At 51.4% G+C, this 25,502-nt stretch overlaps 2 protein-coding genes across 4 annotated transcripts in view; both read left to right on the top strand.

The window, feature by feature from the left end:
- The first annotated feature begins 4,147 nt into the window (after positions 1 to 4,147).
- On the top strand, positions 4,148 to 8,841 carry ERAL1 (Era like 12S mitochondrial rRNA chaperone 1). Of its 2 annotated transcripts, XM_068415561.1 has the most exons (12): positions 4,148 to 4,235; positions 4,541 to 4,693; positions 4,796 to 4,923; positions 5,017 to 5,094; positions 5,263 to 5,309; positions 5,675 to 5,736; positions 6,191 to 6,303; positions 6,812 to 6,895; positions 7,004 to 7,189; positions 7,693 to 7,842; positions 8,116 to 8,196; positions 8,523 to 8,841. In XM_068415561.1, exons 1-12 carry the CDS (start codon positions 4,148 to 4,150, stop codon positions 8,643 to 8,645), a joined length of 1,293 nt encoding a protein of 430 aa, XP_068271662.1. In that variant the 3' UTR covers positions 8,646 to 8,841. The 2 variants fall into 2 exon arrangements, with proteins under 2 accessions (XP_068271662.1, XP_068271661.1); XM_068415560.1 differs by having other exon boundaries at positions 6,812 to 7,189.
- A 2,550-nt stretch (positions 8,842 to 11,391) lies between these two features.
- The window catches only part of FAM222B (family with sequence similarity 222 member B), a 36,921-nt gene continuing 22,810 nt past the window's right edge, over positions 11,392 to 25,502 (top strand). For both annotated transcript variants that reach the window (XM_068415563.1, XM_068415565.1), the window contains exon 1: positions 11,392 to 11,507. The gene's annotated coding sequence lies outside the window, so the exon portion shown is untranslated. The remainder of the gene's footprint in view (positions 11,508 to 25,502) is intronic.

Consider the following 25,502-nt stretch of genomic DNA (forward strand, 5'->3'; position numbering starts at 1 on the left):
CCCCACCGCGGCACCCCCGGGCCTGGGGCAGCGCCAGAGACGGTGCTCGACCAGCCATGGCCCGGGCTGGCCGGGGGCTGCTGGCCCTGGAGCGGGCAGGTCTTCCCTCCAGGATGGGGAACAAGGGGTGTGTGGAAGGGGGGTCCCAGCTCACGCTGCTCCTGCAAAGCTCCTGCGAGCTCGTGGCCTCGCCGTGGTCACTGTGTCCCCACGGTCCCCTTGCCCCATCCCCGGGGCTGCTCCCGGCCAGCCCCAGCCGGGGGTAAAGCCTTGTCCTGCTCCCGCGGGAGCGAGGAGCCACCGAGGGTGGCCGGGGAGCCCCAGCTGCATCGCCCTGGTTAGCCTGGGGACCTGCTGGCTGCGGGGACACCCCAGCCAGTGGCACCCCAGGATTCGGAGCAGGGCTGACGTGGGCCAAAGGGTCCCTGCAGCCAGGCTGGTGACAGCAGCTCGTGCTACCACCATCTCCCCCTGCTCTGCTGCCAGAACCCCCCTGACCGCATGGGGACCAGACAGCACCCATGTTCTGTGTCACCTCATGGGCCTGATGTCCCCATCCCAGCCTTGCACCGGGGGACAGCAGGTGGCTCTGGGGGTACCTGTCCTCTGGGGGTCAGTGACAGCCAGGAATGGGGTTCCCATGGAGGGGGGGGCTTTGCTGCGCTGCCCTCCCTTGTGCCCTCAAGACCCTCCGTGTCCCCCCAGCGCTGGGCAGGGACATGGGCAGGACAAAGAGCCCTGTCCCATGCACCCTGCAGCAGGGTGGCCCTGCAGATACACCAGGTGGGGACAGCTCAGCAGCTCCTTATCTGCAGGCAGACACGCTGCCCCGGAGCAGCATGGCTGGCCACAGGGCTGGACATCTGGGGGTCCCCACACCGTCCTGGGGGCTGCTCGGGCCCCCTCTGCCCCGCGGGGTGCAGCAGGGTGCAGGGCTGCGGGGTGCTGAGCAGGCGCAGGGGCCGGCCCGGATGAGGATAACCCCATGGGGCTCACCTGGGGCTGGCAGGGCTTGGGGGACGCTTGGGGACACTTTGCCTGCGTCCCTGCTCTAGGTGCTGGGGTGCCTCTGCCACAGCTCGGGGAGCACTACAGCCCCCCCAGGACACCTCTGGGCCACAGCAAGACCCAAAGACAGGAGGGGACGGTCCCTTGCAGCCCCCATGTCCTGACATCCTCTTGCCTGGGGACAGCCTTGACCCTGTGCCACCTCCTGCCAGGCTCTGGCCAGGCTGGGGGGAGTGTGGGTGGTGCTGTCCCTGTGTCTGTCATTCAGAGGTGGAGACACCTTGCGTGGCAGGGCAGGGTCCCTGATAGCTGGGTGCTGCTGCTTATCGGGGCCCCCACGCAGATGGTCCCGGTGGGGGGTTATCACCTCCCCGCAGGCGGCTTCCAGGAACACCAGCGTGTCCTGGCACAAACAACGGGCACGATGGCATGGCGCTCGCTGCAGGATGTGGCCCTGTGGGGACAGATGGGGCTGGGGACACGTGTGACCAGGGTAATGCACAGGCAGGTGACACGCACAGCCGGGGGCTGCAGCTGTTTGGGGACACACGTGGCCAGGAGACATGTATGACCAGGGTCACATGCAATGGGGTGACACTGTCTTCTTAGGAACACACATGGCCAGAAGGACACATCCTTTGGGGACACACAGCTGGGGGTACATCCCTCCAGGGGACACATCCCCCTGGGACGGGGTGCATGCAGGCAGGGGACACGTGCTCCCAGGGGACATGTCCCTGCAGGCTGGGGGACACATCTATTTTTGGCGGGGGACACACTTCTAGGGGGACATGTCCCTTGGGGGAGCATACATGGCCAGGGGACACAGTGCTTTGAAGGCCACCCTGGGGGCGGACACAAGCTCCCTACACCCCCACGCACGTGCCTCAGCTGGGGGTGCCTGCGCAGGGTCACCCCTGCACCCCCATGTCCCCTCATCACCGCCCCAGGTCCTGTCCCCAGGGGGCTGCTGTGGGTAGCTCCCAGTCTGGGGTCCCCCCACCTCTGGGGAGGGGCCATGGTGGTGACCACAGGCTATGCCAGGCTGGGGGGAGCTGCTTAGGGCTGTGCCCCCCCGGGCACGAAGGGGTTAAGGGGCCCATCCAGCTGTGCAGTGCAGATGTGAGATATGCAGATGAGGCAGAGCAGGTTTTATAAGGCGGGTGCAGATCCAGCACCCCGCAAAGCCCCAGGGCCACCTCCATAGGTAGGTGCCACCGCCTGGGGAACTGCTGTCCTGCTCCGGGGTGGTGGCATTGGGGGGGGGGACAAGGAGGGGGTAGGGGGGATCTTGGGGTTGGGGGAGCTATTGAGAACCTCCCTCCTGCTCTGGGGTGGTGGGATTGGGGGGGGACAAGGAGGGGGCAGGGGGGTGCTGGGGTGGGGAGGCTATTGGGAGCCTTCATCCTGGTCTGGGGTGGTGGGACCAGGGGGACAAAGGTGGGGTAGGGGGGTACTGGGATGGGGACGCTGTGACCCCAGTGATGTGCTCCCTAACGGTGCTCTCTCCCCCAGTGCAGGCGCTGCCCTCCGGCCGCCCCACATGGCGCTGCCCGCCGCCCCGGGCGGGATATCATCGTATACTGTAAGTCGGCTATGAGACACTACAGTATAGATGATGTACTCCCCGGGGCGGCCCCGGCACCGGGCCCCGGCGGGGCCCCCACGAGGGACCGCGACGGCGTGGGGCACGGAGGGCTGGGGGCTGTGGGGTGGGATGTGGGACCGCAACGGTGTGGGGCAGGGAGGGATGGGGTTGTGGGGTGGGATGTGGGACACAGGAGCGGGGGGACAGGCTTGGGGGGTGGATGGGGTGGGGAGGTTGGGGGGACAGGGGCACCCCGAGGTGCGGGTGCAGCCAGGGCCCCACGGCTGGCGGGGAAACCGTTACCATTACTGAGTTTAGTAATGGTAACGGTTCTGCCGACGGCTGGGCATGCGGCGTGGGCACGGCACGGCATGGCACAGCATGGCACAACACTGCGTGGCATGGCGCGGCGTGGGCACGGCACGGCATGGCACAGCATGGCACAACACTGCGTGGCATGGCACGGCATGGCGTGGCACAGCATGGCACAGCCACGCAGCGATGGAGCCCGGGAGCCGGGCACTGGGCAATAAAGGGGGTTATGGCACCGCGGCTTCATCTCCTCTGTCGTGTCCCCTGGGGGGACTGGGGCACTGGGTGTACTGGGAGGCTCAGGGGGTGCACTGGGGTGCAGGGCGGGACAGGGAACCTTGGGGTGCATTTGGGTGCGGGGGGGTACAGGGGTACCTTGGGGTGCAGGGGGGGGCATGGGGGTGCAGGAAGGGCACTGGGGTGCAGGGGGCACTGGAGTGCATGGGGTTGTATTGCAGGGGGTACTGGGGAGAACTGGGAGGCACTGGGATGTGTTGGGGGGGGGCCTGGAGAGACTTGGAGAGCATCGGGGTGTATTGCAGGGGGGGCACTGGGACATACAGGATCACATTGCAGGGAGGGAACTGCGAGCACTGGGGCTCACTGGGGAGCACGGAGGAGTAGTCGGATGCATGGGGGGTGTTGTGGGGGCCACTGGGCAGGCTGGGGTGCACTGGGTTGGACTGGGAAGTGTTGCAGGGAGCACTGGGACCCACTGGAGAGTGTTGTAGAGGACCCTGGGCACACTGGAGTGTGTTGCGGGGAACACTGGGCTGTGTGGCAGGGCACTGGGAGCACTGGGAGCACCAGGCTGTGTAGTGGGGGCACTGGGAGCACTGGGCTGTGTAGCAGGGCACTGGGAGCACTGGGAGCACTGGGCTGTGTGGTAGGGCACTGGGAGCACTGGGAGCACTGGGCGGGGCGGGGCACTGGGAGCACTGGGAGCACTGGGAGCACTGGGAGCAGTGGGAGCACTGGCCTGTGCGGGCCGGCACTGGGGCCCCGCCGGCAGTCACCGCCGTACGCCGCTCGTGGCCGGCAGGGGGCGCTCACGCTCCCGCTGCCGCGCCCCCGCCCCTGCCCCGCCCACGCCAGCCCGCCCCGCCCGCCTCCTCCCCACAGCCCCCTGCGGCGGAGCGCGGCGCGCTGGCCCCGCCGTCTCCTCTCTATGCTCCCCCGCGTTGCGCCAATGAGGGCGGTCGCCGCTGGCGCTCCCAGCCTGCCCCGCGGCGGGACAAGATGGCGGCGCCCGTGGCTGCGGCGGCGGTCCGGGCAGTGCGCTGGGCCGTGAGAGCCGCCTCGGCGGGGCCGCTCCTGCTGGGCCCAGGTGGGGCGGGCGCGGCCGGGGCCGAGGCCTTGCTCCGGGGGGGGCCGGGGCCGTGAGGCGGCGGGCGTGAGGCCGGGGCTGCCGCGGGGCGCGTTTCTGAGGCGAGCCTGGTGGTGGGGCCGCTGCGGGCCGGGGGCGTGAGGCCGGAGCGGGCCGGGGTCGGTGCTCCGGGGCCGACCCCGAGGCCTTGGGTGAGGGGGGAGCGCTGCCGGGGCGCTGGGGGAAGGGGACAACACGATTTTGGGGCGGTTTCGGTACACGCAGTTCTCCGGGAGGTGCAGTGTTTGCTGGTGCTCTCCTTCCAGCCCGTGTCGTGCAGAGCTGTGCCCCGCGGGCCGCCGCGCTCCCCGCCCGCTGGAGCGGGAGCAGCTCCGCGCTGGGCAGCATCCTGGGCATCCCTGCCGAGAAGCCGAGCGACGCCCTGGGCCAGCACCCGCCGCCCGTTGCCACCAACGAAAGTGAGTGGCACCAGCTGCCGCCTGGGTCCCAGCGCTGGGACGGGCGGTCCTGACCCGCTGTGGGGTTTTAGCAACGTTCAAGCTCCTTCTTTCCCCTGGTAGAGGAACAAAACCGCCTGTTACGGGATCGGCCTGACCAGCCCCAGAACCCCAAGGTTTTAAGAATTGCCATCATCGGAGCGCCCAACGCTGGGAAGTCCACGCTCTCTAATCAGCTCTTGGGCAGAAAGGTAAAGCTGGGGTGGATGGAGCAGCAAGTTCAGGCTGCTAAATTGTTTTTTTTTGTTATGTTCTGGCAGTGTAACATGTTTAATTTCTTACAGGTTTTTCCTGTCTCTAAGAAAGTGCACACAACCCGATGCAAAGCCCGGGGTGTTGTCACGTACGAGGACACACAACTGGTAAGATTCCAGACCTGCTCCTGCTTGGGGCAGCGGGGTGTGTTAGCCAAAACATGTGGGGTTTTCTCATTTGTATCCCATGGGGTCCCTTCTAATTGCACAAATACAAGTTTTAGCTTGGCCACTAACTGTAGGCAAACTTACAAGATCTGTCTTTTCTCTTTGTAGATCATTCTGGACACCCCTGGCCTCACTAGTCCCTTTAAAGCCAAAAGGTATCACCGCTGTTGTGGGGAGAGCGGGGGGGGTCCTGTCCATCAAGATCTGATAAAACCAGAGAGTGATTTCCACTGGGCAAAGTTTGTAAAATAGGAGCGACAGGAATGTATATTTTTAGCTTTATTTTGGTCTCTGAGTATTTTATTGTTGCAATTTCAGTAGCACACAGAGGCTCTGGCATCCCTTGAGCCCTGTTATGTTTGGTTCTGCATATGTGCACGTAACGAGGGATGTCACAGCCCGTAGGGCAGCTCTGTGTCAGCTGGGATGATGGAAAGCACTGATTTTCCCCCCCTTTGAAAGGAAGGAAGACAATTGTGATTGAGTATGTTCGGCTTACTCATTTGCATTTGACTTTCAGACATAAATTAGATGAAGCCATGCTGACAGACCCATGGGACAGCATGAAACATGCAGATTTAGGTGGGTGCTCAACTCCTCTTGGATCAAGCCAAACCATTTATCTAAAAACCTAAACAGAAGTTTACAGCCCTACAGCTGTGGTATCTGGGTGTTTACTGGGCAGCAAAGGCCACCCTGGGAGCACGAACTAGGAGGGAGGAGGGAAGGGGAGTGAAAAGATTGGAAATATTGAGCTGAGGAGGGGATAAGAATGCCCTGGTGCCAAGGGGAGGCAGCTTGGGGTAATAATTGGGCTTAGATGTTAAGTCATAGCGTGTCATTAGGATGACAGGTGTAAACTGCATTTTATTGTTTTATCAATTAAAACGCTCCTTTTTGGTTCTACCTGTGTGCTCTCCTGTAGAAGAGACAGAAGTAGCAGCAGGAGGGAAGTGACCGTAGACTGTAGAGAAGCTGAAAACGAACACTTTGGAACATGCAGGTTCATCACATTTCCCTAACTCTTTTCTGGCAGTTCTAGTTTTGGTGGACGTGTCGGATCACTGGACGCGAAACTCTCTGAGCAAGGAGGTGCTGAAGTGTCTTTCTGAGTTTCGCCACATCCCCAGTGTCCTGGTTCTGAACAAGGTAAACGAGGAGCTTGTTCTTTCTGCCTTCTACAGTACGTTACGCTGGTGTCTTCAGACAGCACCGGCATCAGCAGCGATGTGTTTGCAGGGCACTGAGTCCCGGGGTGTTAAAGGACACCGGTTTCCCCCCGTGCTCCAGGATATTTAAGTGTGTATGTGTGTGTACATGCTGCGTGCATAAGCATCCCTGAAGCTATGTGCTGCAGACTGGGGCTTAAATCAGCCTGGGAGGAGGAACTGGCACCACAGTGGGGTTGACCAGGGAGAGTCTCAGCAGAGCTGACAGAGTAGATGTTGCTGTCAAGTTGACAGTGTTTGGACAAACTGTGCTGGAACTGCTGACATGATCTGGTTTGGCCTCTGGTCAGAAAATTGGTTCTGTTGCAGAAGCCTTGTGCTGCAGCAGCGGCCTCCCCTGGGTGGTTTCTTCTGGCTCCTTTGGATCCAGGGCCCAGCTGCCAACCTCATTCAGGACAAATTCCTGACACCTCCCTCTCTCACTTCAGGTGGATCTGCTAAAGAAGAAGCATATCCTGCTGGAACTGGTAACGGAGCTAACAGAGGGAGTTGTAAATGGAAAGAAACTGGAAGTGAGATCTGCATTTAAACATAATTCCAGTTCTTCAGCAAAGCCGCCTCTTCAAATCACTCAGGCTTCTCCCCCTGAGAACAGGGCCCCTGGGTCTCCCCGTCTGCAGGAAACAGATCCAGCCCAAGAAGGCTCTAGCTTGGACAGCAGCAGCAATACGAGGGCTTCTGAGTCCAGTCTTGTCACAGAAGAAGTACAAGGGCCCAGAGATCTAAAAAATAAGAAAGGCTGGCCGGGCTTCCAGGAGATCTTCATGCTGGCAGCTCTCCATGGGGAGGAGGTGGACACGCTCAAGGTAACTGCACTCTGAGCTTCTGTTACACTTTGAGACTCGTGTGCGCTCACCCTTGTGGGACCCCGGGACTTCATCCTGAGCTTCATCTCCTGTGAGGAAGGAGCAGAGTTTGTGGCCTGGGGTGTGTGGGGGAAGCACCGTCTGTCGGCGTGGGGTACATCTGTAGTGTATCTCCAGAGTTCTCTGTACAGAACTCTTATTTGGGGCTCTCCAAACAGCAGCTTGTTCATCATGATGAAGCCACCCAACACATTATCTTTCACCTATGAGGGCTTTGGTAACTCACACAAACGGCTCTGGGGAGGTGTGGCCTTTTGGCAGGGTTTGAGTTTCAGCAGCTTCCCTTTCTCCTTTCCCTGCCAAAGACACTAAACTACTGCCCTGATGCCTGACTGGCCGCAGCGTCCTCGTAGCGACTTGCTGCGAGACGAGCGCAGGGGTTGGTGACGCCGCGAGAGCGGTAGGTGACAGCTGGTGGTGTGATGTGTGCTTTGTGCTCACAGCGGTACCTCCTGATGCAAGCCAAGCCAGGCCCTTGGGAGTTTCACAGCGGGGTCTTGACCAGCCAGTCACCTCAAGAGATCTGTGATAATATCATCAGGGAGAAGATACTGGAGTACCTGCCTCTGGAAGTGCCCTACGGCGTGATTCAGGTGGGAAGCAGGTGCAGGCAGACTTGCCTTTGAGCTGTTCTATTGACAATATCAGACTTATGTGATGAGAATCCCTTTGTTTGAATTTGAAAAAATCTGCCAGACTCTTCCCAGGCCCCGTGGGCCAGCCCGTGGGGTGCTGTGAGACCCTTTGTGTGTTTGGAGCGGGGCACATGCTCGTGTCAGGGAGCTGGGCTGTCATCGCCGAGGGAGCGGTGTTGGCGGTTGCTGAGGCGCTTTGCGGAATTGCTGAGCGTGCACTTGCTGTTGTAGGTGACAGAGATGTGGGAAGAAGGACCGAGTGGGGAGCTCCTCATCGTGCAGAACCTCGTGGTCCCAAGGAAGTCTCATATGGTGAGTAACAGAAGAGAGATGGGGTGCTGGGGAGCGTGAAAGGGGGTTCCCCGGGTCCGGCCATGTGTATTCATGCTGTGACCCCCCTCTCCCTCAGCTGTGGGGTCTCTTGGGAAGAGCCAGGTGCCCGACACAGTCACAGGCTCTTCAGGAACAGCTTCCATCTCTCTGAGGTTGCCCATGCTTTGATCTTGGGATTTCTCTTAACTGCTCTGTCCCCTTTAATTGCTTCTGTGACTGCGTTGCTGTTTTCTTGGGTGGTTCCTCCCTGCAGTTAAGCAATGTGAGGATGAGTGTGATGATCTTCTCTCCGGATTTCAATACAGATGATGTTGATTGGAAGAGAAGGGAAGGTTATCAGCAGGATTGCTCAGGAGGCTGGCCAGGACCTGATGAACGTTTTCCTGTGTGATGTCCGCTTGAAGCTCAAGGTGGAGATGAAGAGTTGAGCTCTTCGTGTGTGTTTTAGCAGCCCTTGAGCACTCTGGTCATGCGGAGAAACCGGTCCCGTTTTCCCCTGTGGGTATCTTGGCACCTTTGTTCAATCCAGAAGCGGAGGATGATGGAATCGACATAGCAGACTGAAGTAGAATGTATTATTCTTCGGGGGAATGGCCCGAACTGAAATAAAATCTTCAGACCTTCTGTGGCACCTTAGCTTGTGGAAGCTGGGGATGGACATCAGAGAACCAGCTGCACGTGTGATTCTAGTACTTCTTTTGGGCTGTGTCCACGTCCCTGCTGTCAGGTGTTTGTGTCTGGAGGTTCAGCAGCGCCTCCTGTGTTTGAGTGGACAGAGGGTTGCAGTGGAGTGTTACCGGCACACGTTTATCATCTCCTCTGAAGGCTGAATGACTCCAGCGGTGGTCACACAGGAGGAAGAGGCTACCCCTGCCCCCGCAGTGGTCTCACGTCAGCTTTGCTCCTTGCCCTGTTGAAGTTCATGGGTGTGAGTGTATGATGGTGTACGGGGCAGTATTGCCCAGGCAGCCTGAGTGGAGGGGTTTGCTGGTGAGCTGAAACGCTCTGTAATGACGGGGTGTGACAGAGGGGGCTCTTAAACTCTCTGTAGATCCTAAAGGCCAGTGGTTTCCAAGTCCTCCCTCCCCACAGGCTTGTGTGCACCATCCTCTTAGCTGACTGCCAGCTGCTGTCATTTGACATCTTCTGTGTGATAGTTTGTAAAAATGCTTGTTCCTTCTCTTTCCCCTCTCATCCTTTCCTCCAGCTTCCTCAGCAGTTCACTGCTCCTGGCACGTGGTGCTCGCTCCAGAGGGCTGGGTCTGCTCACAGACTCTTCTGAGCAGAGAAATGGAACCATGATCCGTTCTCGGTGTGTATATGAGCTGCTTCCCTGACTGCCGGTGAGAGGAGCAGGGTGGTCAGGGAATGGCTCGCTGGGCTTGCGAGCATTTGCTGGAGCACAGTAGTCAGAAGGGGAAAGGGAGCAGGGAACAGGGGTCTTTCTGCCTCTCCAAGTCTTGTTTCTGGTGCCCAGTGGGGTCCTGCCTGTCCGCCCCCCTGGATGTTTGCCTAATGAACAAATGTTGAGTGGTTTGGTCTGAAGATGCCACTAGCAGCATCTCATAGATGCTTAGCTCTTCAGAATGGCTTGTTCATCATACAAAACCAGAGTGGACCCCCTCTCTTAGGAATTCGAATAGTTTATTGCGTCAAAGTTACTTCAAAGTCATTACTCATTGCACCAGAGTCAGAGATACAAACGTAGAGGCTGTCACAGCTGAAGAAAAGCCCACAGTGGGAACAGCAGTGGGTTCTGCAGCTCTGGTTTAACAGGGTGCTGGGGATGGAGAGCAACCGGCACAGGTCAGGGCGCGAGCAAGGCTTGGAGGCTGGAGGAGCAGGGCTGTACGGAGGGCTGGGGCACCGGCTGCCGCTCCGTAGAGCCCGTGGCAGGGAGTGTGGCACCATGTGTGCCACCCTGCCCTCCCTGCCAGTCTGCACACGGACCTGGTGGTTGGAGGCTTGAGTTGTGTCTCTACACCGCTGTGCTCAGGTGTTGGGAGCGCTGAGTAGCTTCCTGACAGGAATCCAGGTAAATCCCTGTGTGCTGTTATAAATCACCATCCCTGAGCGAGGAGACCCTGGGCTGCTGCCCCAACAGTTAAGTGAAGGGATGTGGTGGGGTCTGCTGGGGACTCTGCTCCTGTCCTGGAGCCCAAACCTGTTGAGCAAATCCTGTGCCCGCCGTCCCTCTGTGGTGCAACGTCAAGGAGATGCTTCACCAGCACGGAAAGCCACGTTGAGAAGCCTCTGGAGGGGTGCGTGCTGGCCGGCCTTGTTTCCCCCATGCAGGGAACGCTGTGGTCCCTCAAATGCTTCTATCCAACTTTTATATTTTCATTGCAATAAAGTGAGGTCCCAGCACAAGCGATTGTCCTCATCTTCTTTCTTCCTCCCCGTCAGCCAAACCTCCATCCGTTTTATTCCAACTAAAACCAGGAGACTTCTATATCTTTTCTCCTTCCTTCCCAGGCGAGCTTAGATCCCCTTTCCCGGGTCGTGGCTTCTGAAAGTTACACTTTGCAGGGGGAAAAAAAAGTTGGGTAAGGGTGTTTGGTGGGGCGGGGGGTGTTTGGTGGGGCGGGGGGTGTTTGGTGGGGCGGGGGGTGTTTGGTGGGGCCGGGGGTGTTTGGTGGGCCGGGGGTACACGGGGGAGGCCGGTCCCTCCGCAGAGGCTGGGATCGCCCCGTGCCGCCGCAGAGGCTGCTCCAGGCAGGAGAAGGGATGGAGCCGAGCGCCCAGAGCGATGACCAGTCCTGGGGACGATGGAGACGCTCCAGGCGTTGGAAGGGCCGAAGTCTCTCGACTTCCCGACCTGCTCGTTAATGAGGTTTGATAATTAGGTTAATTAGTCAATCGCATCGCTGGAAACTGCCGCTTTGCTGCAGCGGCGAGGTGTTTGTCGAGGCCTCCTTGCTCCAGGCAGCACGGGAGCCGGGCTGGGGCCGCAGTCTGAGGGCGGGGACCCCCCCGGTGGGCCGTGGCCGAGCCCCGGGTCCCCCCGCCCCAGCACCGCGCGGTGCTCGGCGCCGTGCGCGTTACCGGGCGCCGCCAGGGGGCGGTGCGGCGCGGCGCGGCGCGGCGCTGCCCTCCCTCCGGCGGCGGCCGCGCATGCGCGGGGGGCGGGGCGGCGGGGCCGCTGAGCGGGCAGCGCGCGTGCGCGGGAGCGGCTGGCGCAGCCACCACAGCGGGAGCGGGCGGCGGCGGCGGTGGCGGCAACGAGCGACGGGGCCGGTTACGGGCACAGACGGCGGCGGCGCCATGAGGCCCGGGCAGGGGCACCGAGAGTAAGTACGGGCGGGAGGGTGAGCGAGCGGCCTCCCGGGGCGGCCGGACCGGCGCGGCCCACACCCCCCGCCACCATTGTCCTTCCCGGGTGTCCCCTCCCCCCACTCTCAGAGGCGGCGTGAGGTATCTCCGCTGTCGCGACCCTCCCTCTGTCGCGACAGCGCTGCAGCGGAGCCGCCTCCCGGGAGCGGCCCCGGCCCACCCGCCTCCCCCCCTCAGTCCGGCTCGTCCTTGTGAGGAGCCGTGGGGGGGTACAGGCAGCCCAGCTAGGCCCTCCGCAACCCTTCAGTGCCTTTCCCTTGATACCAAACACACAGCGGGAGTCGCGATAGTACGTCAGCCGTCGCGACAGAGAAATGCCTTCGGAGGGAGACAAGGCGGGGGGGGGATTGCGGCTGGAATGTGTGCAGATCCTTTGTGTAATTCTTTCCCGAGGAAAGTGTCTCTTTGCAAGAGGTGTCCGTAATACGCTTCTCGTCGCTTTTATTTCTGCTCCCTTTTATTTCCTACCAACCATTTTTTAAGCATCTTAAGCACGAAGAAAACTGCGGAGCTTCACTTATCTGTTCTGGGTCCACTCGTGGAAGCAAAGTGCTTAAATGCTTTCGGTTACGCAGCATATGATCTTCCCAGGGCAGCACCTGCGAGGGTTACGGCCGTGTTTTACCCTCCTCTTGGTATCCCCTCGAATTGCTAGGTACAAGTTTTAGGATCAATTGCAGGTGCAGGTTAGTTAGTTCAGTAATAATTCATTGCACTTAAATAATTAGGTCTATAATAAGAAGTATTTTTTTTTAATCATAACTAATATCTCAAGAAAACATAAGTTTATTTGGAAAACTTTTTACAACAGTACTTTTACCTTTTTATTGCACAAACCCAGTTCTTTGTTGCCCTGGAGAGCACACTCTCAGTAGATGAGGTTGGGTTCCTGAGTGATGTCATTTGTGCTGGAGCCACGGTGATGACTTTGTGATTGAATAAATCCTACTGGATGTGTCAGGCTTCGTGATTTTGTGTGTGTGTGCGCTGGGGAAACTTCATCTGATTCAGCAGCCGACGGAGAAAATTCCGTGTTCGGTGCTACGTAGGCAGTAAGGGAATACAGTGATGATAGTTGCTTTTTCCTTTCACCACGTGTGTTTCTGATCAGGTCTTTTTCCACCTAAAGAATTTAAACTCTAACTTAGAGTCTGTTCATTTCAGTAAATACATAAAGCAGTGGGGAAAGACACTGTTGAAACGTGTTACAGATGTTAGAGGTGGAGAGAACAGGCTCTCCCAGGCAGCAGCCTGGGGGGTGAAGGATGCAGGGAGAGCGTACAGGTGGGTCTGGTGTCCTGTAAAGCCAGTCCAGAGGGTCTGAAAAACCTGGCAAAAAAAAAAGCAGCAAGATCAGAAAGCAAGCAGTGGCACATCAACTGATCAGTGATTTTTAGTAGAGAAAGGTTTGGATCAAAAGCAAGTAAGTGTCAGAACAAACAGAGGGTAAGATTTGCAATAAGTGGCAGGATCTAAGCTTTTGGGGGAAAACGCTTCCATAAAAGACAGGCTATTTATTTTTTTAAATTATATTTACACTGTGCAGTAGGGTAGGAATCAGAGATTGACCCTTCCAGAGTTGCAGGTTGAGCTGGAGCTAGAAGATCGATTGATGAATAGGCTGTAATTTACAGGCATCGCTTCGAGGATTTTCAATATTTCTCAACTATTTTAAGAAGCCATATTGAGTTCAAGCCCGACCAGCCTGATAGTCTGGATAGAGAGAGGAAGGATGCGTATCGCTGGAACAAGAATAAAGCTAAAATAGATAAATCTGACATAATGGATGACAAGGGGAAGATGATTGCTGAAAGATGCTGGCATGCTCTCTGTTCCTGCGTGCTTGGCATGTATTTTGTAGTATTACATAGCTTTTAAAGTGTAAAAAAAAAAAAAAGAAAAAATCTCATTTTGTGCTGAGATAAAAGAAAAGGTAGGTGCTTAAATTCTGTTAAGGATCAGCTTTGATACTGACATTAAATAGCGACCTTGCTCGTGATTACCCCTCTGTCATTTTGTGAGCTTCTCAATTGAATAAATAATGTGCTTAGCCCTAAATAAATACCATTTAATAAGATGGTATTTTTGATCCCACTTTCACTTCACATTCCAAACAGATTCACTCTTTTTCTGCTTGAGCGCAGCCTGGGGTGCTGTTTCTGTTAATAACATTAAAAAATATGTTGGAGAATGTCCACATAGTATTATTTTTCTCCAAATGTAAAATTAAGGAACTCTTACGTTCTCTGTAACTTGGATATTTGCCTTCATTTAAGTCTTATTTGTTTCAAGTTGTCCTCTGATAGCTAAGCTTTTATATCTACGTTTGCTTCTGGGAACTGTTACCAGATCGAGAGGCGGAGTAAGGATTTTGTCAAGGACTGAGGTATCTGTGTTTCCCAGAAACGCAGACTGCTGTGCCACGTACAGGAGCTGTAGCTTGTGTCCTCACCTGCCCGTGTTGAAATGCCTGGACGTGGGATAGAAACTTTTATAGGTGTTCCTCCCCAGTGCAGTACTTTTCTTTTTCACCTTGGTTTGTCCATTCATCTGTATTATTCTTTGTTTTTGCCCTGACTGCCCCCACCCCAAAGCCTCCATCGCTGAGACATTTTGTATCCTGTATATTGCTGGCTCACTCATCTTCAGCAAGGTAATAGTGAGGGGAGTTAAGTGATTTATGAAGACGGGAGATGAAGTAATGTCCCTTCTGTATTTCTCTAAAGCTCGGTATCTTCCAGAATTCGGGGATTTATGGAATTACTAAATACACCACTGAGAGCACAGCCACAGCCTGGCCTGCGTGATTTATTTAACAGATGATCAGGACTTTTAAATAATTGCTTTTAAGAACATGTAGCTCACTGAAATGCTACACCCAGCAGTCGAGTAACAGGTCGCTCCGTCGCGTTGTAGACTGTAACCAGGGCGTGCTGACTCCGCTGAGGCTGTTGATGGGGTAAGATGCTCCTGAAGGTGAGTAAAGGTTTCACAGTTCCCTGCATCTGTGATGGAGTGCATCACCCCACTGCTTTCAATTGCCAGCATTTTAAACGTTCTCGAAGTGGGAAGTTAAGTGAATAATTTAACTTTTTGTTCTTTGTGTAGTATGCCATATTCCCATTTTCTCATTGTATTTTGACTCGTATTAAAGTCTTAACCATAATGGTCTTTGAGCAATTTTTCTTTTAATTGCAGATCGTTAGTTTGAATATGATACTAAAACGAGTTTGTCACGCCAGTCAGCTTTTTTCTTTCTAAAAAACATCGCTTTCCAAATACTGATTCAGCTTCTGAGGAACAGAGCTCCTAAAAAGGCGTTCTGCTGACTGGCATCCAGAAAAACTGTTTTTAGCTTTGCCCAAAGATATTTTTCCAGTGGGCTGTATTCCTCAAAAGCGAAGCTCACTATCCCAAATAGGCATTGGGACACACCTGGTCTTGCCTACACCTGGAGCTGACAGAGGCTGGTGTGTTCATCGGCTGCCAGTTTCCGTGTTTTTAATAATTTGATTTAAATAGGCATTTAAAAAAATGACGATGAGTGTGGCCCGTGGCTGATCTGGCTTCATGGACCCTATAGAACCCTTTTCCTTAATTTAATGCACTCTGTCTGGGCGTTTCTTCGTGCCTCCCCACTCATTTTGTATTTGGTATTATTATTCTAGAATTATTCTGCCGTTGTGCTCAGGAATTAAGCATAGTTTACGTATTCCCATTGCTTAACTTCTGCTGAGTGTGTGGATGGCGTTGTGCTTGGAACGCGGGGAGCAGCTGAGCTGAACGGCTGGGTTACTGATGTATTTAGAGATAACTGAACTGCTCCAGGCTTTTAAATAGATGCATTGATGGGTGTACTGTAGGGAAATGGGTTAGACAACAGGTTTTCTGTAAACGCGACGCATCAGAGACAAACCTTGAAGTAAAATTCTGCTGAATTAGGTGACAGATCCTGCCTCCAGCGGGAGCGGGCTCTGGAGCATCTTTGGTGCGCAGTGAGTGAGGAGGGTTTTTAATTCCTTACGATATCTGTAGTAACGTGATGCAGGAAAGGTGAACCATGAAAGTGAAGCTATTTTTAGTGTTGAAAAAAAAAAAATCAGTCAAAAAATGATCTACCAGGTGATACGTTGCTGACGTCTGTAGTGCAGCCAACCCAATTAAGGTGTCGTATATTGTTTCCAGCAGCGTTCTGATTGTTTCTAATTTGGGAACCGTGTGAGAGAGCAAGTGGAAATAGGTGAAACGACATGCTTTGCTATTCGGAGTCGATCTAGTATCCAGTTGTTCTCTGTGATTTCATTTCTCATACTTGGGCAATCTCCTGGTCCCGAGTCACAGCTAAGATGGTAGCCACGCGCAGCCTTCCCAGGTGATTTCTTCCTGTGTGGTGAGTGCGGGGTTCCTGGCAGAGAAAAATGATTTGCTGCTACAGGGAGAGCCCAGGGCAGTGGAAGAGAAAAAAAAATCGTGCGTGTTTTTACTTGGTAAAATATTGCATAAGCCAGTGCTCAGTGCCGTGGATTTTTTTGTCATTTCCTGACCCCAGCGTATCCTTTGCTGTATCCTGCTCTCCCTCATCTTGCCTTCACGTTGTTTAACTTCGAGCGTGCATTTTAGAGGACTTGGATATCCCAGTCCTGCCCTTTCCCGTGGCTGTTGCCTTGCCACTCATTTTGTTCCTCCCTGTAGGCAGTTTCTGCGTGCAGAACGCTTTGAAAAATGTCGTACGGTTACTGTCTCGAGCCAATGCCGTGTGTATATATATAGTTTAAATTCTGTTGGATGGAAATAGCGTTGTATGAGGCTTTTTCAAAAAAAATTACACAGATGCTCCCACTCTCCCAAGTAAACTTCCTCCGCTGCTAATCTTTTTTTAAAATCTGGGATGGAAAAATCATACATTTTTAACATCTGGAGAGGGGAGCCCTTCGTGCTGACTTTATTCTTCTTCTATCCAGAATTGCTTTTCATTCATCCTTCTATTCTATCACTTATTTTCTTAGTTTTTGGTCTTCTAAGCTAGAGGAACATCGCGTGCTTTGGCTTCGTTGGCGACAGGGAAAGTTAGGTATTTGCTTGCCCTTCTCTTCCGACTCGTCACTCTGTTCTGATTCTGGGTTTGGTGTTTTTTTTTTTATTTCAGCTACAGAAAAGCCGTCAGCTTTTGCGTAGAGTGACTAATGTGTTCCTAGAGCTGGTAATTCATGCATCCTTTGACTTTAAATTGTTCACAACTACGCTGAGCATTTGTGAATGAGTGTGGAGGGGAATCAATATGTGAAAAGGCCAGAGCAGGTGAGGGAAAACAGCTCTTCCAGCACCTTTTTCCTGGTCACACCATTGCCTGATTTTTAGTTTTCCTGTCTGTGAACTCTTCAGTGTTTAAATTCAGAAATGGCTTGTTTTGGAACAAGTCACTTTTAAGATCGTTTCCAGAAGATTTGTGTGTAATTTAATCCCATTCAGGTTTGCTGCTCTGCTGCTCTCATCTGTGTTTAGCGTTTCTGCGAGACTTCAGGTTGCTCTTTCTCCCTATATTTCTCCCCTTATTTTCTAGAAACTTGTTTTTTTTTCCAGTCAAAACTACAACAACATCTATGAAGCTTTTTATACCTTTTCTGTTCCCTGTTTCTATTCATTGACAGGTGGTATTTTCAGAATTGTTATTTTGTTAAAATAGCCTGAATGTTTCAAAAATGTAACTTCAGTTTCTCTGATGGATCTCATTGGTGATTGTTATTTAAATGCTCTAGAAATGGAATGCACGTACTTTAGAAGCTAGTCTGAATAGTATATTTAATATTTCTGACGTATAGCCGCTCATATTTACCATTAATTTCCAGCATAACTTAGTATTTTAGGGTGTCTTCTTCCTTACAGATTATCAATGAGTGAAGTTGCCAACGAAGAACCAAAAAAAGGCTTCTCAAAATGTGACAGTACAACATAACCTTTCAGCCACTTACATTTAAGTCGAGGCAGGAAAGGATTAAGATTTTACACACTTCCATCTAGTGTGCGCGAGGGAAATTGCATCCCCGGTTAAAATCCCAGCCATTCTCCTAGCAGTTCCAGTTGGGCAAGGATCACCTCATCCGTTGGTCTTTGTTAAGCAGTTACTGATGAAAAACTGTGTACGGTCCCAGGGCTGGCAGATTTTAGCTCTGAGTGTTTACGTGGCTGTAGCTTTGCGATGCCCGTAAGAAAAATCACCTTTCGCCGTGTGGCTTTCATCCTCTCCTTCAGCGTGTCCTGCTCTATTTACTTGTCATTCTGTGCTAGAATTTCAGCTGCTTGATTTGTGAATTATTGCTATTGAAATAAAATGAAAGTGGCTGTTCAGTTATTTAAGAGCCAATTAAATCTGATTCTATTCTGATGTAACATTTCCAATGAAAGTGCATAAAACGCAGTCTGTGGAGGAAAGTTACATCTAAAAATGTTTAGTGGGTTTTTTTTTTATAATCTGTGCTTTAGGCGGCTTGATTTGCCAAATAAAATCTGTTGCAATCTCACAGCAGTGAGGTCAGATGTTAGAAGTTACTCTATATAGGAAAATAAAACAGTTTTGGTGTTTTCAGTGATCCTATATGAACCTTTAGCCGCAGCTGCTGGTTGGAGAATGTATTTAATGAGGAGAAATTAATTTCTCTTGTTTGCAATGCCTTTAAATATATTTTATAAGTAAATAATAATAAGTAAATATAATTTATTTACTAGCCTTTGGTGACTTTCAAAGGTAGAAATATAGGGGTCTTCTGGGACTATTGTTTCTCAAATCGTGGGCTGTACTGTCTTGAGGGATCAGCGTTTATGAGAGTTGAGTTTCCAGTATCAGAATGTGCTAATTACTGTGAGGTCCCTCGCTCACGGGGGATGCTCGGGCCAAGATGGTTTGAGAATTGCTGCCCAAGAGCCCCGAGGGGTTCGTGTGGGACAGAGCGGTGTCATTTGTTGTGTGGTGTTGGGGAGCCGAGTTCCCCTTAACGATCCAGTGGGGCACGGGCACGCCAAAAAGCTGATGGTACCAGGGAATACCCTTCTGAGCCTTACAGTCCTGTTGGCAATAACTACAGCCAGTGGAGAGTGAGCAGGTACTTTTCATTATGTGTGGCAATTAAAAATGTATCTCTTGATTGGGGCATTTCCTATTAGGGGAAATGACAGCGCCAATCCCAGTTTTATTTTGACAATTTAATACCGTATATTATGTCTTCTATGGGCTGGGAGGGTGCTGGCTGAAACTATTTTGATATTAAGGGTCTGGTCTGCCTTATTTTTTATTAAAAATAAAGCATATTGATGTGGATATAATTTTATTTCTAACTAGACAAGCCTGCACTAGCTCTAGCCAGCTCTCAGATTTGTGGCGTCTGTCTCTGACAAGATCACAGATACGGAGAAAATGATTTATTTTAGTTTCCAACGCTTAGATAAAGCTCTGGTTTTGTGCAGATGGCACTGAAAGGATAACACATAGCTCAGATAAATTTGTATAAAGCGCTGTATATTTGTACCAGAATCCAAATCTTCAGTACATCAGTAATATTGAGATTTATACTACTGTGGTACTAGCCTGGGGTTTATTTCAGCAGATAGAATTAATTGCCACGTGTAGAGGTCGGTGGGGTTGGTGTACTCTGGTCTGGCTGCTCCGTGCATCCTGGTGGGGTGCTTCCAGCTGCCCAGCCTCGTACCCCGAAGAGCTGTTGGGAATTGTCTGGTTGATATTGGGGAATGCTTTGGGGTTTTTGGATGGAGAACGTTCAGAGCGGTGCCGAGCAGGGTGCTTTGGAGAGGGTTGGAGTTGGCAGAGACGTTTAGGGGGGTACCTGCTCCGCCATCAAAGGCTTTTATAACATGGTTTATTAGAGCGTGATAAAGAAAATTCTGGTAGTTGCACTAATTCTAAATAAATGTTTACTAAACAACATTAATGGATTTATAATGTTTTTAGGAATAGTTATTAGTCCTTCAGTCTCGTATGGTGAAGGGAGTCTTGTCTCGATGGGGGCTGCCATCTTAATGCATCCTGGCAGGAGGCCTATTTTAATCATGCAAATTAGGTTGGAAAAAGTAGGCTAAGCCATTAAAAAGTAGGAGAGATCATGAAATTTTAAATTTTTAAGGTGACCGTTTTTCTAATTCTCACCACTCTTGTTATCATCGATAACGTACATCACTTTATTTTCCTCATTCTCACATCCTCATCCCTTAACGCTGACAACCTCAGTGCTGGTTGCTCTTGCATCCACTGCTCAAAATGAAACCATAGTCCATTGGCTCTTTCGTTCCCAGCAAGGTGCTTGGAGATACTGCCACGTGGTGTGTTTTGTTGTATAATTAGAAATGCAGAGACAGACTTTTTTTTTTGTTGCACCGTGGTTAATTTTTTCTGTTCTGTTAACATTAATAGGGACTGAAGGTTAAACCCAGCTTATGTAAACTCTGGGTATTTGCAGGACGCTTTTTGGCAAGGGGATTAATTCTGGCAGTGAGAAAGGGGCACGCGTGCTACCGGGCGAGGATCAGAGCCAGCGCCCAGAAGACTACACCTCAACTGAGAAGCCACTGGGGCTTTCACCAGGATGATCTCTATGGACTCCGCCTTCCCCTTGAGTTTCTGGCTGGGGGGGAGAAGAAGGTTGCTCCCCTGGGCAACGAGCGCATCAGCAAAATAACTGTCTGGGTGCCTGCTGGCTCGTGAGCTTCATTTAATCCTATTAATTTTTAATAGAAAATTAATATTAAGCTCGCATACTTCTAACATGACTTTGCCTGTGCGCAGAAACACCCCTGGTTTGTGTTTGCTTGGGAGGAGAAGAGTGTTGGATCCTGCAGGAGCGAGACCCTCGTGGCAGAGCCGGCGGCTGGAGCAGCGTGGGGCTTTGTGCTGGGGGACTGTAGGGCTGTCGCCTCCAGCAAATACAGTAGTAGTGCCCTGTTCCACTTCAGCGCTCACAGACGATGGTTGGATTTCAAATGTGTGTCTCTAAAAGCAGCGATCATGCTGTGCTGTTTGGATAAACTGAGGGGAACGGGGGATTTCCAGCTAAATGTGTGCAACAAGTGTATTGTGTGTCGATTAGCACAGCGCTGACCCGACCGCTGTCTAGGGGAACATGCCAAGAGCTGAATACCAATGTTAGGAGGACTTCAGTAAATATTAATGTAAGCGATCTAGGGTTTCTGTTGGTGAAGAAAACATATTTTTAATTGCTGTTTTCACTAGGAGCTAATAAAGGAGAGTTGTGCTGGAGGTGGAGAGTTTGTACCCAGCCACCCAACCGTGGCTTTGCTGCAGCTGATGTTCTGTAGCCTCCAAAACAGTAAACTTGAAACAGGAAGGTCTGCTCTGGGAGGTGATGGTATCTTTCTTGTTAAGATAGATGCTGGGAAAGGAAGGTGCATTCCTTAGCTCTTGCAAACGTTTTTAATTGTTTTTTTTCTCACAATCATAGCCTGATCTTATCATGTAAGTAATTGTTGCATCATATTTGCTTTATTCTCTCTACTGGGAAGTCAGATAATTGCTTTATACTTTTTAATGGGAAGCGTTTGGGAAGCCTGTTGCCTCCCAGATGCTGATGAGGAGTGCAGCGACTGTTGCAACACTTGCACTTCTCCCAGCTGTTCTAGAGCTCCACGGGCAGTGAGCAGGAGGGAGGCACGGGTGGCTGGCACCTTCCCTTGGACTGAGTAGCAGCCATAAAGTTACTCAGTGTTTTAGACTCCATCATAAAAGTAAAGCTACTCGTTCCAGTGTGCCTCGCTTTTAGGTACATCTCATCTGCGGGAATATTCAGCCAGACTTGCCTTATGAAGTAGTATTATAGGGTATTAATTATTCATAGTCAGTTTAATTCTTCTTTCTTGCATATTTAATTGCAATAGCATGCTGTATGTCACAGTGATTTCCCAGAAGAACTGTACACCAAAGGAAAACCATTCAGGTATATAGTATTAAATATGTCCTTGCTAATCTTTGTTGTTTAATTTTGGAGCAGAATGGGATATTATCAGATATTTCTTGCAGGGAAACAATTATGGAAAATCATGATTTTGCTTCATCTTTTCAGCTAAATTCTTCAAGCTCAAATAGCTGGTTTGATTTTCACTGATGACATTTACATCGTCTTACCTATTTTATGAGGAAAAATGCTTAATGGGAGGGAGGACATGACTTTTGTTTTCTTCTCTGATGGGGGGAACCTCTGTCAAAGACTTTGGAAGTGCCAATCGATTCCTTCCAGACGATGAAGGAAGGGAATAAGATTTTTATTGAGTTTTTTTCAGTGATCAGAATAGCAATGCCAAATGCTTGTGTGATTAAGGTTTGTTGTTTTTTTTTTTTTAAACGACTAGGATGGGCTCTTAGTGCTTGACGTGAGAAAATATCGGAGGCACAGGAACTGCAGATGCATTCACAATTGGATTTGCATTACCCTCGTTCTAGAGCTGTTTCACGCTCGTAAGGCACTTGGTGAAACCAAATCCCTCGTGTTTGGAGAGCAGGATTGTTCTCCGAGATTTACCGTAGGAGTTTAAACTTCTGAAAAATCTGTTTACAATGTGTCTGAACTGGAGGACAGAGGACACAGTAGAGACTGTTATCTGTTTACTGCTCAGATAAGGAGGTGGAATAGATTGCTGGCCTGTTTCTGAACTCTGCTTAATGAATGGTTGCTAGGCAAATTGCATCTCAATCAGCTTAATCCTCAAGATGTCATTTACAGGTCTGCTCTTTGTGAGGGCCAGAACCGTGTGCTTTCAAACTGCACAGGCCAGAAATTGCTAGCAAAGCAGCTTAGAATAGCTTGTTCAAAAATTCAGCGTACATGTGTTGCTGAGCTGCCCAATTTAAAGTGCCTGTTGTCGCAGGGCCGTCATCGCACGGCCATGCGCTAGATTAGACGTTCGGTGATAGCCAGGAGGCAGCAGCATCCCTAGCACCGTTTCTGGATCAGCACAGCATACATCCTAACGCCTTTGCACTGGATTAACGTGAAGGAAAACGTTTCTGAATGGGGACCGCACTGCTGGCGCGATGAAAGGTATTTCTGTTCTGACCGAGTTTGCTCAGAGCCCGGTGTGGTTTCGGGGTGTATACGTGGGACATGATTAACTTTGGCAAACAGGTGAAACTGGGGGGTGGCGTTACCTGGCACGGAGCAGGGAGCTGGGCCTGGCCTTGGTGAGAGATCTCTAATCGGGAGAGGGCAGGGGCTGGTCGTAGGAAGGCTTCAGCCTGCCCCTGGAAGGGTGGACTTTCTCCCGCAGCGTCAGGAGAGAGCCGGTTAATTGCATATGCTGGTATGTGTGTTGCCCACATACATTGGGCTCATGATTTAGTCCAAAGGAAAAAGTTTCCTAACATAGTTAAGCTTTAACAGTGTCTTTGTAAAGAAAGATAACAAGATACTTGTTTTTATTGGTTTCCCGTGACAGCGATTAATCTTGTTGGAGGCAGAGCATTGTTCTTTGCATGGCTACACCTTCCTTTCCTTTGAAATATGTCCTCTGTGAGTGCTGTGTGTCGTGACACTGAACTCTGTAAATGCAAACTGGAAAAGACTGGACTTGTTGAATGCTAAAGACATTTTAGAACTCTTTGTGGTCACCGTGTGCTGATATGAAATGTCCTTCACATGGCACGGTTATTGCAAGCGCAGGTGAAAGTGTAATGAGTGAACTTTGCTTGCACAGTTTGGATGTGTGCAGCTTTTGTGTTATTCCACAACACTGTTAGAATTTTAAGAAAAGATTGTATTAAAACGTGGAGAGCCTTTCCAAATAAAGCATAAATAAAAGATTCCACCTTAGTCACCAGCAGAATGACGGTGGTGCTTGCATCTTTGTGCTGTAGATGGGAGGAGGACTGTCGAACAGAAGACTTTGTGATCAGCGAGTGCTTTTCATGCAAATGAAGATTTTATTACATGCTGCTGAATCAGGGGCTTGTGCAGCGAGAACAGCACAGAAGTGATAAGATCGTTTTGTCATAGCTTGAAATTTTGCCCAGCGTGTCTTTCAGATCGCTGAAACGGCCAAGAAACGCTCTTGTTAAGGGCACAGCAGTAACTGATATATTTTGGGGGCAGGGTGTTTTCTTTGGGGTACGGTCTGTCTGCGGTGATCTGCCACGTGTCCACAGCCTTGATTTCGAAGCAATGAGGAACTGCAACGCGCAGGTGACCCTGCGTAGCAGCAAAGTCATAAAAGCTCCTGTTCCTGACGGGATCCCGATTCTGCTCTTGCCTGAACGGGTGCAGAATCTCCTCTCTGCTGCAAGCCAGGAGCTGTTAGCGGTGGCTAGAGCAGCGTTGTCCGGCCTCTTGGCTGCGATAGCCTGTGTTGCCTGCTCCCGAGCCGTGCAGGGGCTCTGCACACACTGCAGGGCTGTGTTTTCCTACAAAGCGCAGCCATCCAGGACTGGCTCTGTTGGTTTCCCTTTTGTATTTGTTAGGTAATATCGTCTTCCTGATGTCCTTCTTTCATGGTTAGAACCGGTTTGGTTTAATGAGGACTGTCGTTGCCAACAAGCAAATGGATATATGTAGTGGAATAGGCATCTAAATCTTCCCCTGAGGATGGGCAGTGTTCAGCATCCTGATGTGACCTTGGTAGAAGTTCTCCAGCGTGTTACTTTCCCTCTTTATTTATCTCTCTTGCTGTGTAGCAGCTTTCCTTGCAGAGAAGCATCTGAGCTATTGGAAATCTGTCCTCTCTTGTCTTCCTCTCTCCACAGACACTGTCAGCATAACACCCAAGCTACTTAGATTGGCGCCTGAATATCCTGCTTTTGCGCAATCAGGAGGCATTCAGTGAAGTCACAAGATGAGAAGAAGTTTAAGATTTAGGACTGACATTTTTAGACACTTTTCAGGCCATAATTTTGAGTAGTCTTGGTGAGGAAGGTCAAAGGCTTCCTTCACATGGCGTGCGCCTGTACATGTGCGTTGAGCATCCATCAAAGTGTGGAGCGCAGGGGAGGAACACGCTTCACAGCCATCAGATTGCAGCGTGAGCCTGCTCATATTTCAGATTCTTATCTGAAGAATGTAGGAACAAAATCTAACCCTGCATGTTCCTGGAGAGTTTCAGAGCGGCAGGATGGAACCTTTTTTCCCGTTTTTCTCATGCAAATTATGGTAAGGATTATTCAGTTTTTAAAATCTGGTTTATACTGGCTTCTGAATTTCATTTAAAATAAACATCTGGAGAGCTTTTTGATCTCCTGTGCAAGGCTCTTGTCTGCCTCGCTCGTTAAAATGACTTCTGCTTAATTTTCAGTGAAAGGCAAAGACCTAGATCATTTCAGCCCAGAGGTGATCTAAGCAGTTCACCTTCTGTAGGCAGAAATTTCCACGAGCACGCAGCCTATCCGGCAGATATTTAAAATTGTTTCTGTTAGGGAGTGTGGCAGCTTCAGGTGTCTGTTTCTTCTGCGCTGCTCTTTGGGATCTGCAAGGCTACTACTCGTCGTGCGATTTGTACTTCTGCAAAGCCTCGTGTCCTGTATTGGAGCGGATGCTCCGTTTGAGGAGAATTACGGTCTCGTCCCTTTGCAGCTGGCAGCACAAAGCCCTCCTCCGGAAGGTTGCCACGGTTTGCCGGTATCCCGCAGTCAGGTCAGTGGAGCAGTGTCACACAGGGAGTAATCGGTTATTTATTCAAATAACCATTACATTTGGAGTATGTGCTCTCTGATTCGACAGGAGCTCGCTCTCTTCTCTGGAGACTGAAAATGTGTGCCGTGGCAAGAGTGCTGGGTATGTGCTTCCTCTGTCTTTCTGGCTCTGAAATGGGTTCCTGTTGCTCTTTGGCAGACCCCAAAGCAGCGATCTGTGGAAGCAGCGTATTCAGAGTGAGAGTGACTTTGCCTCTTTGTTTCCTCTCTTTATTTATGTCTGTATGGGATCAGCTGGTCCCACATTAGGTGTGAAGTA

This window comes from Nyctibius grandis, chromosome 18, assembly GCF_013368605.1.
Source record: "Nyctibius grandis isolate bNycGra1 chromosome 18, bNycGra1.pri, whole genome shotgun sequence".
NCBI classification, from domain to species: Eukaryota; Metazoa; Chordata; class Aves; order Nyctibiiformes; family Nyctibiidae; genus Nyctibius; species Nyctibius grandis.